This window comes from Tasmannia lanceolata, unplaced genomic scaffold (assembly GCF_043159265.1).
Source record: "Tasmannia lanceolata isolate RefF3 unplaced genomic scaffold, GAP_Taslan_0.1 ptg000013l, whole genome shotgun sequence".
Classification (NCBI taxonomy): domain Eukaryota; kingdom Viridiplantae; phylum Streptophyta; class Magnoliopsida; order Canellales; family Winteraceae; genus Tasmannia; species Tasmannia lanceolata.
The window spans coordinates 5,831,902-5,845,221 of NW_027518690.1; the positions used below are offsets into that span (position 1 = coordinate 5,831,902).

At 37.2% G+C, this 13,320-nt stretch overlaps 1 protein-coding gene across 1 annotated transcript; it reads right to left on the reverse strand.

The window, feature by feature from the left end:
• Positions 1 to 12: 12 nt before the first annotated feature.
• On the reverse strand, positions 13 to 8,405 carry LOC143889614 (putative serine/threonine-protein kinase PBL3). Its single transcript, XM_077393884.1, has 5 exons — positions 8,171 to 8,405; positions 4,275 to 4,663; positions 3,623 to 3,758; positions 2,328 to 2,588; positions 13 to 823 (listed from the first exon to the last, which is right to left on the reverse strand). The coding sequence occupies exons 1-5, from the start codon at positions 8,223 to 8,225 to the stop codon at positions 387 to 389; spliced, it is 1,278 nt and encodes a 425-aa protein (XP_077249999.1). The 5' UTR covers positions 8,226 to 8,405; the 3' UTR covers positions 13 to 386.
• Between the last annotated feature and the right edge of the window lie 4,915 nt (positions 8,406 to 13,320).

The window sequence follows — 13,320 nt, forward strand, 5'->3', positions numbered from 1 at the left end:
CAAAGATTTAGATGAAATCAAGCACCAATCTACAATTGATAATCATTCATATAATCACCATTCTCAAGGAGATTTACATCCAAAAAATCCTGGCCCACAACAGTAACCTCCACATTTAAAAAAATGGAAAACTCATTCATTAAATTTGAAACAAACTCAGGACCTATCAATGACATTACTGTAATAATGTACATGGATATTATATCCAGCAAAACATATAAAAAGGCAGTATGATGCCTTCTGTATGATGGAAGCACCTATTCCAAAATAAATGATATTATCAAAACAGAAGCCCCCCACTTATGAACTATTAAACAAAGGAGGCATATATTGTGAAGTAAATATTCACCAAATATAAATGAAAACCCTTAAATGCATTCCCTCACTCAGCGTACATATGGCGATTTCTGATAGGATGGCAATGGGGACGAAGGGAGGTGTCTTTGTCTCATGGGTGATTTTAGGATAGGACTGGAAACTACTTGTTCTGTTTGGGAGGCCTTGATAGCTGCATTCTTTGGGTCTTGGAGTTGTTCTAGTGTTGCTAAGACTTCAGACATATGGGGTCGTGCTTTGGAATCAGAGCTAAGACACTGTAAAGCAATGGTGGCCGCCGTATAAGCTGATTTCTGAGGGTACTGGCCCTCCAACCGGGTGTCCATGATTCGGAATAGCTTGCGTTTGCTGTCTAAATATGGCTTTGCCCAGTCAACTAGAGTCTGCACTATGCCCGTTTTCGACTTCTCAAGGGCACGGCGTCCAGTTAAGAGCTCCAACAGGACAACCCCAAAACTGTAGACATCACTCTTTGCAGATAGTCGACCTGTTAACCAAGGAAACATTAGTATGAAATTTCCAACATTGGATACAAGCACTAAGTATGTATGTCCTATTTGACATTTGTTTGACATGTGAGAAATGCAAGATTGACTACATGGATGCTAGGTTGCATGGATTCTTCTGAATTGGCGATGTACCACTACAACAAATTTTTGAATTTTATCTATTCCAGTTACAAGTTTTTATATGAAAATAAAATATTATATGTATCTAAACTACCAAAATTATCAAGATATTACATGTTATAACCATTATTATCATGTAAAAGAATTTAAATTAAAATTGATTAAACTATATTGGAGAATATATGGCTATGCAAATGATGACATTCAATTAAAAATTAAACCCTAATCTAGGGATTTTTTAGTCATTTTGTAAAATGTCACTCCAGCTAGCAGGTGATTTTCCCTTCAGCAGGCACGCATGATATATTAGTGGTTTCCTAGCATTTCTATTCACTAAATAGGTTTTAGGGGTTTGTTTAATTTGCAAGAGGGGGATGGTATTAGTTTATCTGTAGGGCCACAAAGGGGCTGGTTGAAGCCTAATCACAGTCCAACAATATATGGCATATTTCCTTGATGGTCCTGAAAACTATAACCAAACCCAATCCAAACAGAACAACATTGGCACAGGCTGGTTCTTAACTCTTAACCTCTTGACTGTAGCAACTCATACACAAACCCAGCCCAATTTCTAAATGGGCCTGAAATAAAAGGCTTGGCCGAGCTAGTTGGGCTAAACCATAGTTACCAGGTCGGGAAACAAAACATGAAACGCATGAAAGAAATTAAAGGGGAAATGAGAAAAGGAAAACGATGGACAAACGTCTTGGGAAACGCATTGAGAAACATCTTGGGAAACGCATTGAGAAACACTCGTGAAACGCGAGGGAAACGTATGTGAAACGCGAGGGAAACATATGTGAAACGCGAGGGAAACATATGTGAAACGCGAGGGAAACGTTTGGAATACGAGACGGAAACACGAGTGAAAGATTCATGCTTTTGATTGTAGCGAGGAAGGTGGAAAATGCCAAGAAGGTGGGAAAACGCAAGGGAAACAGGAGTGAAATGTTTCCTACGCGTTTCCCGAACGTTTTCCATGCACTTTCTACGCGTTTCCAAAACATTTCCCACTCGTTTCCCACGCATTTCCTGAACATTTACCACGTGTTTCACAAACGTTTCCCTTATTTTTAATGGGCATTTTGTTTCCGTTTCGGAAACGCATTTTTCCTATGACGCTTTCGGCTTCTACGGGCTAAACCCAAAAGGCCATTCAAGCAGCCCAGTCAATATATAGCCACACTTCAGTTATTTTCCTTATTTTAGTATGAGATACACTGTCGTAATTTTCGAAAACATAAAACCTATTTTCAGATAAAAATAAGATCAACATGAAAAAGGATAAGCATTTTTTTCAAATATTAGTAATTATGATGCAATCAAATCAAGAAAAAACTTCAGTATAGAGAATTGAGAAACCTGTAGCAATATATTCTGGTGCTGCATAGCCATGAGTGCCCATGACTTGTGTGGAGACGTGGGTCCTACCCCCAGTAGGGCCGGCTTTTGCCAAGCCAAAGTCAGAAAGCTTCGCATTAAATTCTGAATCAAGAAGGATATTTGAGGCTTTAAAATCACGATAGATAACTTGAGATTCGGCATCGTGCAAAAAAGAAAGTCCTCTGGCAGCACCAATAGCAACTCTGAGCCTTATTTGCCATGAAAGTGGTTGAGTACTCCCTGCAAAAAGCAACTCAGTGAAAACTTGTTGTAGAAACAGCACAATCCCAAATTTAGAATTATACGGCAAAAGAAAGCATGGAATTATGACAAGTTTTGGGCTAAGGATACAATAATAATGACATACATTGCTTGATGAGATGTAAGGACAAGCTTTGGGTAAAGGATACAGTAATAATGACATACATTGCTTGATAAGATGTAATGATGAAATATTAGGATTTAGAGCGCTAGCTGACCATAGTTTTAAATTTCTACCAAAATCGACATCAAATGACCTAAATGCTTATTTTCCATCCCGACTGAAACACACAGGAACTAAAACCGTACATGTACTACTAGCATAGTATACCAGTGTGTATTAAATAATTATATTTATATGAATTGCCTGTGAAATGTGATACATAGTGAATTATTAGAGATGCAAGACAGCGCATGTCACCTAGTGTTCGATGTTGCTAAAGGATTATGGGTGATTTTTTTTTTTTGCTTATCTGCTCAATTTTTAGAGTGTATTTGTTCTTTTTCTAGCATTTCATAAAGTTTTCTTTCGTTTTTTAATAATAGCATGCCATGAAGTTTCATCTATCTCCATCATTTGCATATATTTCTATATGTTTTTGTAACTTTACAGGATTTCCATTGATATCTCCATCTAAAACCGACATGTTTTCGTTTCCATCACAACCGAAACGCATACTGAAACCAAATCTTGAAACCTTGAAGCAAAAAGTCCACTCCTCATACATTGCCAGCGAACTGTTGATGTTTGAGATGATCTGAATGAGATCTAAACAATAAGGAATTGATGACTTAGTCATAAAATTAGATGATATATGGAAGAGACTTGCATTTTGAGATGTACAAAAGCCTTGGTCAATTTATTTATCAGCTACCTAGGCATTCTCAGGTAAAATTTTTTGCGTGTTTTGGACCCTGAGACAAGTGTTGATGTCCAAGTTATATAGAATATAGAATACATTGTTTGGACTAACAAAAAATACATGAAATGCTTGACAAGCAAAATTACTTACTTTTAAATAGGTGATTCTCCAAACTGCCTTTAGGCATGAACTCATAAACCAAAAGTCGGTGGTCACCCTCTGAACAGTGCCCTATGAGCTTAACCAGATTTGGATGGTGAAGTTGGCCAAGATAGTCAACCTCCGTCTGCAATAATTGATGCCAAAACCCAATTAAAACCTAAGTCACAAATATCATTCACGGGAATTTCTTGGCAAGGGAAAATCTCGCGATATATTAATTTTTTTTTTTGGAACGGTAGCCAATTTTATTGCAAAAAGGAGGACCGAGGAGGTCAAAATACAGAATATAAAGATACAAGTAAAAATAAAAACAAGTAAAGGGAAAATCTCGTGATATATTAAATTTGTGTTATTTTTTTTGTGTATATTGGGAAAAATGATAAAAATAAAATTATTTAAAAATACATAAAAATATATAAATTAAGAAAAAATAAAAAATAGCGTGATATTATCATGGTAAATGAAAATATTGCTATATTTTTAAATTCTAGGGATTAGTTCGGAATTTTATCATTTTATCAAATTGTCGCGATCTAATCGCGATATTTTGAAAATATTGGAGATAATTGTGATATAGATTAAAACATAGCTACCTATAAATGACTGAACAAAAAATAAATAACACTATTGATAAACCTACCAACCACTCCTTGTGGCCTTGGAAACCCTCTGGATTAAGCTTCTTGACAGCAACAACCATTCCAGTTCCAGGTTTTGAGGGCCCCAAAGTTTTCTCATCAATCCATCCCTTAAAAACATAACCAAATCCACCTTCCCCAAGAAGACTGTCCACACGAAAGTTTCTGGTCACATTTTTCAGCTCATTGTAGGTGAAGGCTTTCAAATTCGAGCACGATAATATCTCGCCTTCAGATCGTGGCATAAGGCAGTTCTCACTAGCACTCTTCTCGCTGTAAGATGACACTGTCAAACTGGATGAAGTAGTTGATAGACCTGTTTTGGTTGATGACTCTGTCCAACTGGATGGAGCAGACGATAGACCTGTTTTGGTTGTGCATTTTGATGGCTCTGAATTTTGAAGAGAAAAGCACTGTTAGAACATATAGATAACATTCATAAAACGTGGAATCATAAGAAACACTCCTGAAACAATCCAGTAGGAGGTTTTTATTATTTATTTATTATTATTATTATTATTATTATTACTATTATTATTTTTATTTTTTTTGCAATCAGATGTGTGATGCAATTTCCTTAAAGGAAACCATGTCAAAACATCAAATCGAATATGGGATATAGGTATTATGTTAAATTCTTATAGATAAGCAATGAAGAAATCTCCTGAATTCTAAAAGACTTCAAGGCCCGTTTGGATGCCGGATTTTTATTTGGATCTCTCACATTTGCAGCCCTTTTTGCATTGTAATTTGGATCGGATCAAATTCTTGGATTTCTAATTCAGCAGCTGACAGAAAAAATCAGATTTCTAAATTTGCTGTGGAAATAAGAAATTGGAAATCCACAGAACTGGCAGTTTCCTTCACTCCCTTTGCTCGTCAACCTGTCCCCTCCACTAGGAAGTACCCCCTTCCCTCTCTGTCTCCCTCTACATGAGCAGCCAGATCTATTCAATTTGTATTCAAAACCAAGGAAGCAGGATTCTTCCCTGAGAGCCTTCGATTCCCGCTTTGATTCCCGCTCTGGCAACCTTGAGCAGGATTCTTCCCTGGGAGCCTTCGATTCCCGCTTTCGATTCCCGCTCTGGCAACCTTGTTCAAAACTCAATTCCAAATCCAAATACAAAATGGGAGGTATCCAAACGGGCCCTTAAGGGGCCATTTGGATAAGCGGATTTTAGAATCTTGGATTTCCTCAAAATCTTGGATGGGAGACAAGAGAAGAAGGAGACCGTCCGTTTGGCTTCATTTTAGAATCTTGGATTTTAAGGAAGAAATCCAGGTTTTAGAAATCTATGCCCCATCCTGAGATTTCTAAAACCTGGAAACATGGGTTGATCTCCTACTCTCTTGCGGACGGAAAGAAGGGCGAGAAATCAGAAAATGACAGCTGGTCTCCTTCTTCTCTCATCTCCCAACTACAATTTTGAGGAAATCCAAGATTATAAAATCTGCATATCCAAACGGCCGGTAAAAGTTCTTGGTGAATAGAAATCTTGTCGCTAAATCAGGACAATTGGTTTAACAAACGAATATGATTTTTTTTGAAAACTATTGCCATTTGTGTGTTTGGAACTTCAAAACCTCAAATTTGGATCAAATTCAGCTATCTTTAACAAAATTCAAATAAATGCATTTTTCATATGTATCTGCAAGTTGCATGAGAGAATATGGAGTTATCAGAAACAGGAGTTTGTCAAGACTTTGGAAGATCTCGTGTTATTTCTACCACTTGTTCTCCAGTTATGCTTTTTTTTTAATTAATTTCAATTTTTTACATTGCAATCCAAATCATGGTTTTAAATTTCGACCGAAAGCCGAAATTTCGGGTTTCGGTGGGGACCGAAACCGAAATTCACCGAAATTCCAAATTTCGCCTATTACTAAATTTCGGCCGAAATTTCATTTTAATGCCATATTTTTTTATTAAAAAAATTGTTACAAAATTTCGGCCGAAATTTCAGAATTTCAAACCCAAATTTCGAAGCTTAATACCATTGGATTTCGGTGGGGTCCGAAATAGGTACCGAAACCGAAATTTTAAACCTTGATCCAAATTACAAATTTAATATATGAAGTATTTCTTGTGTTATGTATCAATCTTCAAATGTTCTGATTAGCTTAAAATATGGTTTCTTAAAATCTAGAATGGAGAAGTGAGATCAGTTCTGTGAAGTGTTGCTAAATCTGTTATTTCAAAAGTAACATAAGCAACCACCCAGCTATAACTCTTAAGCCACTATTGAAATGACCACTAAATGGATCTCTGAACAGTTATGCAATTAATACTAACAGCCAATTACAGTGAAAAAAGTTCATCTGGAGAATCAACATTGATGTAATCAAATAATTGTTCTCGACAAGAACTTGCATTTCTCACAAAAGTGGCTTGTTTCTTTTAATTAAAATACTTGCAACTGAGAAAGACTTCCACTTTCTCACTTTAATCTTCAAAAACACATTCAGAAATCAAAGTTAGAACAAGATGTTATGAGACAATTGTTTGGCAATTCTTGTGGACCTTCACCAAAATCTCAAACTAAAGGCTGAAAAATGTAACAGCTAAATGTCACTTTATAACCTACGAATATTTAGCAATTCCTGTGGAATTAAACCTATGAAAGAGTTCCTTCTAACCATTTTTAAACATATCCAGATCTGAGCCACAAAACCAAAACAATATCCACAATTAACAACAGAGAACCCAACAAAACCCACAAGGAATTCACATGTACAATGCAAACTTAACTCACACAGGGGTACTTCAATTAAGCATCCAATGGCAAAGCATAAACCCCAAATCAGAATCCAATCACTTCTAACCACAATCCATCAAACTCAATAAACAACTTGCTTTTTGTGATTTAAACAGAGTAGAAACCACTAATAAATATCTATTTAAACACAGTAGAAACCTCTAATAATTGAAGATTTAGAATTCTGCGTATAAGAACATAAAGTGAAGTATAGAAGAAAAGGGGGGGAAAGAAAAAACAAAAACCAAGACCAATGAAGAATTAGAACTCCTCATACAAGCACATAAGAAATAAATTTTACCATCTTTAAAACTTTAGCATAAACCCACACTCCAAACTAAAATCCACACTTAAACAGGATAAAAGCCCACGAAGAATTCACATTTTTACTACTTAGCTACATAATCATTTAAACCAACCAAAATCCACTCTCAAAACCGGAAAAACTCACAAAGAAATACCATTTATTTTTAACACATCAAACCCATAAAGAGTATTTGCTAACCAAAGTTTAAGCATCTAAGCCAAATCCTGAATCCCACACTAAAAATCTCCACCTGAAAACAACCAAAGCGTATAAAAAACCAAAGAACTTGCATTTCTAACATAAACTAATCCAATACAGAAATACTTTTTATCCACCTTTTAACAACCCAAACCAAAAACCAACCCCTTAAAACAACCAAAACGCATCATATCACATACAAAATTCCCATTTTGGGTTTGAATTATACACACAAAAGACCATCTTTGTATCAAATTAGAACATCTAGAATAAAAATCTTTTAGATTAAAGTATCAAACCAAAACCCAAAATCAAAAACAGCCAAACCCATCAAAACCTTAATCACCAAACCAAAAATAAAGAACAATTAAAACCCATGAAACCCATGCCCATAAATTCTTCATAAACAGAAAAGTCATCCTCAAACGTATCCAAAATTCCTCCAAACCCAAAAAAAACTATCTTTTACAAAATTTAACATATGAAAATCTAAACTCAAATAACCCCAAAAAATAAAAGTCAAAGCCCATCAAACATGGCAATATATTCTCGTTCCTAAGATGAATGAAACCCCAAAAAAAAAACAATTTTTATTAATTTGATGTAACCTTGATGAAAAATAGAACCAAAATCTTACCAGAAGAATTCTGACCGATTTCTACTTTTGTAGCACGATCCAAGCAATTGCCCATTAGTTGAAACAAGTTCCCACCCGCAATCAAAACACCGTGAATAAACCTGTAAATGAAGAACAAGAAATATTTATTTCTTTTTTCTTTCTTTGAGAATGCAAGGTGGAGAATGGAATTTTGGGGAGGAAAGACATGGGAATTGAGCAGAGGATTAAGACCAAAAGGACGGAAGAGAGAGTAGAAAATTCCTAGAAGAAAAAACAAGACAAACATGTGTGTTCACATTGGTGAATGACCAAATTACCCTCACTCTCTAAGTCAAACTTTGTTGATTATTAAATAATAAAAGACAATGTGAGTTCGCCTCATTATCAAAATATGACTGAATATCAGTTGCTATAGTAAAATTGTAGATAGATACATCTTTTCCAAATTTTCCAAATATTTTCAGATTTTTTCTGATAATTGGGTCGTCAAAATTTTTCCATAATCCCAAATCTGCAATTAACTATGGTTTCAATGGCATTTTCGGGAGTCCCTTATTACCTGAATAGGTTTGGTAAACTGCCCTCTTTCCTAGCATATTCGCCTTCTTTTTTGTCTTTTCCTAAAATGACATTACTTTATGAAGAAAGATTTTTAGGAAAGGACAAGCAAAAGGGGTACTATGATAAACCTATGATATAGGGAAATGATATCAGCAAATAAGGGTGTCAATTTTGGCTCGGGCTCGGAAGCTCGCTCGAGCCGAGCCCGATTTAGGCCAGGTTCAATTTAATATATTTAAATATATATTATATATTAATATATACAGTAAAAGAGTTGTCCAGGGAGTAAAAGAGGGAGGCAAAATATGTCACTTCATTTTTGGAACCTCATTTGTTACTTGGACCACCCCCCATAGTGTAAAAAAAGTAGTCAAATTATACTAGATAGGGTTTTCCAGGGAAGATGAGGAGTGTGAACTTAATATAACCCGAGCTCGGTAAGGCTCGCGAGCATGGCCGAGCCGAGCCGAGCTTTTGCGCTTAACGAGCCCAGCCGAGCCTGGCCAAGCTCGGCTCGGCTCGTTTACAACCCTATCAGCTAAAGACGCTCATGTTTGTTGTCTTTTAGTATTTAAATGGTTTGTAAGAGCTTTTTGGAAAATGTAATGACCTTTTTGACTAGCTATAACAAAACATGGTTGTGCTGATATCATTTCCCTATCTATTCTAGGTTACTAACCATGTTTCTTTTTGTGTTTCATTTTTTTTTCCGAGAAAATATTTTATTTGAAAATCTTTTCTTTACGCCTCATGTTTTCTTTTAACAGAGTGGGGCACATCATTTTATACTCGAGCATAGCATGACTGGGGCCACCATTTTACACTGCCAAATCCATGCATATGGTGGGAATCCACCATTTTACACCTCATGCTATGATGGAGTGGGGCTCACCATTTCACACCTCAGATGTTGTGTGCCCACCATCTCCACCCAAAACCATGCATTTGCGTGGGGTCCACTATTTTACACCTCTAGTTTTAAAGCAAAACGGGCTCGATTTATTTTTATGACAAAAATACACCCTTCATTTCATAAAATGGCAATAACTCCCTCCCCTAGGGGTTGGTAGTAAATTTAGGAGGGCTATTGGTTACAACCTTGCGGACTGACTACTTCATATAGTTTCACATAAAGTAATGAGTGTAATTATCAATACAAAGGGGTGCTTTATTATTTTCCATGCCTATATCATGCTAATTTTTTATGAGGTTTTTGCAAAAAGAGTCTTCCACTATGGACTATTTGCAAATAGAGCCGTGTAGTTTGATATTTTGCAAAACGAGTCATGGCATTTGGCAACGTTTTGAAAATCACATAATGCTATAAAAACGGGAGACCATTTTAAATTAGAAAAGGACAAAACTACCCTTTATTCCCAAACCGTAAACACCCTAATATATTTCGTAAATCCAAGTACGAGAGGGGAAGAGTGAGAGAGGGAGAGGCTTTCCCCATTTCCTCCGAGATTACACAAATTTATTTTTTGGATTTGCTCAACTCTAATTCATTCTCAACTTCTCGAGACAAGTAGATTTTTTATTTTATGAAATGGTTTCCTACAAATCGACCCAAGTTCCATTCCTAAAACTAACAACAAATTGGCAAGCAAATGAATGGTTTGGTTGTGTTGCATCGGGTGTGCCACATTACATCAAAGAATGCCTCTCAATGGGTGCCATTATAATAACGAAGTGGGTCACATAAGTTAAGAATGAGGGAGATGATTTTTACCCCACTTTTAAGTGAATTGTGGGCAGACTTTAATGCTTTTTTACGTCACATCACATTGGCGTGGGCGCGGGGATTTACACTTGATGGGGCCGGACTAATTTACACTTGCCTGAATTGATTATTGGGGGCCATGGCAACTAAATGTAGAGCCACTAAACTAGCTAAGCATGCATGTAGGGCCAAGGTGGGTCCAAGTTATTTTTTTCATGAGTAAAAGGTAGGCAATTTTACATTTTTTTTCCTTTCCAAACTTTTCCACAAGATTCCATAAATCCAAAGGAGGGGTGGGAAGATCATAATGCCACCCATAGGACATACTACTCTTTAAATAAAGTGTATTCTTGTCTTTTTCGAACTTAAATTATCTGCCGTTTCAATTCCGTGAAATGACCGTAGAATTTACTCCATTTGCAAAGCATGGCCAAATTCCACGACTCGTTTTACAAAATATCAAACTACGCGACTCTATTTGCAAATAGTCCACAGTGGAAGACTCTTTTTGCAATATTCAGGGGCTGATATCTGCACTACCATATTCTGATAATGGCACTAATCACTTTCTTTTACAATTTTTTGATTTACGGGGTGAGAGCTTTTTGACAAGGCTAGTGATATTGGCGCAGCCTTATCTTGATAGAGAGACGAACTCAACTTGTTTTATAAGATTTAAAATGCTGCCAAATGCAGCTGATCGCTTTTGGGGTAGTATAATAGCCTTTGACAGCTTGTTACAACGTATAAAACAAGGAGCGTTCGTCTCATTATGAAAACATAATCGTGCCAGTAAATCCCTTTTTGAGAATTGCAATAGCTTTGACAACTGGTTAAAAAAGTGTAAAATGAAGAGAGTAGTTCCGCCATCAAAGTAATTTGCTAGGGACCATCACAGAAGGCATTTTGCGGCTGGGCTGTTGCATAGCAGCCACCTCAGATGAATTAAATAAATAAGACAAAATCTCAGCCTGTATGGCTGCTCTCACATGCAACAGCCCAGCCGCGAAATGCCTTCTGCGATGGCCCCTAGCAAATCCCAGTAATCTAAGATCGATAAAAAAAGAAGATAAAAAAGAAAACTGAAGAAATTACCTTATGCCCATGATTTATCCTACGTCCGTTGCCAAACTAGCTCCGATACCACTGGAGTGCACTTACTCTCTGTCTTCTCTCAATCTTGTGTGAATTTTCAAATGCAGTGAAAAAGTGGTGAGGGAAGAGGGCTAAAGAGAGTTTTTATAGAGCTCATGCAAGGTGGTATCCATCAAACCTCCTTGTCAAGAAGTCTCCATTTCTAATATTTTTTATGTTCCTTGGATTTAAGTATTTAACTAAGAAAAATCGCAAAGTTTGAGTGGGCAACCAATGCAAGTTGCCACCAATCAAGTGGACTCACCACAGCTTGCATTCCTACAATTCTTAAAGCCTTTGAAAGGCCGCCAAAAAGGAAGGCCGCCAATCAAGCCTTTGAAAGGCCGCCATATATATATATATATATATATATATATATATATATATATATATATATATATATATATATATGGGATTTTCTACCGTCCATCGCAAAAGGCATTTAACAGATGGTCTGTTGCATCTAACGGTCCAACTCGGGTCGATATTTTGGCATTCGGGTTGAGCATTTACCTTGAAACCGGGTTCGGGTTGATTCCAAATCATTTTTGGCAAAAGCTCAAGCCGTCCCGACCCAAGTTGCACCCCTAGTTGCATCTGACAGCAGCCACAAAGGCTCACTTTTCAGTAGATTTAAATGAGAAAACTTATCTCTCTCCAAGTCACATGGAGAAGATGAAACAGTTCAGTAATAAACTTCAATGGTGTGATTACAAAACCATTTAGGAAATAAATTCAAGATCTTTTCTCTTACCAAGACGATATTTTATATTTACCCAAACCACAGCCACAGCTCGGCCCAGCCCGGCGCGGCGCAGCATGCGCTCATGTGTTTTTATATGAACTTTGGTTCATGTAAAAATGAGTCACCCAACCTGAAAGGCCAAAGCCTTTCCTCCACTCTACCTCTTATTAGAAGGTGAAAGTTCCTTCAACCTTCCAATGTACGTAGGAATAAAAATTAGGGGTGCAACTCGGGCAGGTTCAACCCAAAAGAAAGTCGGGTTGGGTCGTGTTCAACCCCGGGTTGAGTTCGGGTTGGGTTCGGGTTGAGGGCTTGGGCAACCCGACCCGAGTTCAACTCGACATTTTTAATAACTTTCTTGTTTTTTAAGCTTAAAATCTTAGATTGGGTTGGTTGAACTCGGGTCGGGTCGGGTTCGGGTTAGCAAAAAGGGTGACCCGACCCGACCCGACCCCGAGTTGAACCCCTAATAAAAATCGTACATTGGAGTTGAAACCCACTCACACACCTCTTTAGGTCTTGGGTTAAAGTCAAAATTAAGACAGCACAAAAGACGAGCTTTTGACAAGTAAAAGGGAGATTCCAATTTTGAATCTTCCCTCCCAATTTTGGTTCAAGAAGTAACTTTTGATTAGGGGTGCAACTCGGGTCGGGTTGGGTTGAGGCAACCCTAACCCAACCCGAGATAGCATTCCCTCAACCCTAACCCGACCCAACCCGAGCCACGGGTTGAAGATGGTCAACCCTAATCCAACCTGATAAAATGCCAACCCAACCTGAGCCAAAATCGGGTTGAACCGTGGAGTTCGGTTTGAGCCTGACCCAAGTTGCACCCCTACTTTTGACTTCAAAATTTCTAACATACCACAAAATTGTTTCGTTTTCATTTGTGATGACCTTTCCAAAGATTTGCCATTTCTCATATATTATTTCTTTGAATCTCTCAATAAAGACCCTCTTGGCATCACCAGCTTCACCATGAAGATCGACCCAATGTGGACGTCG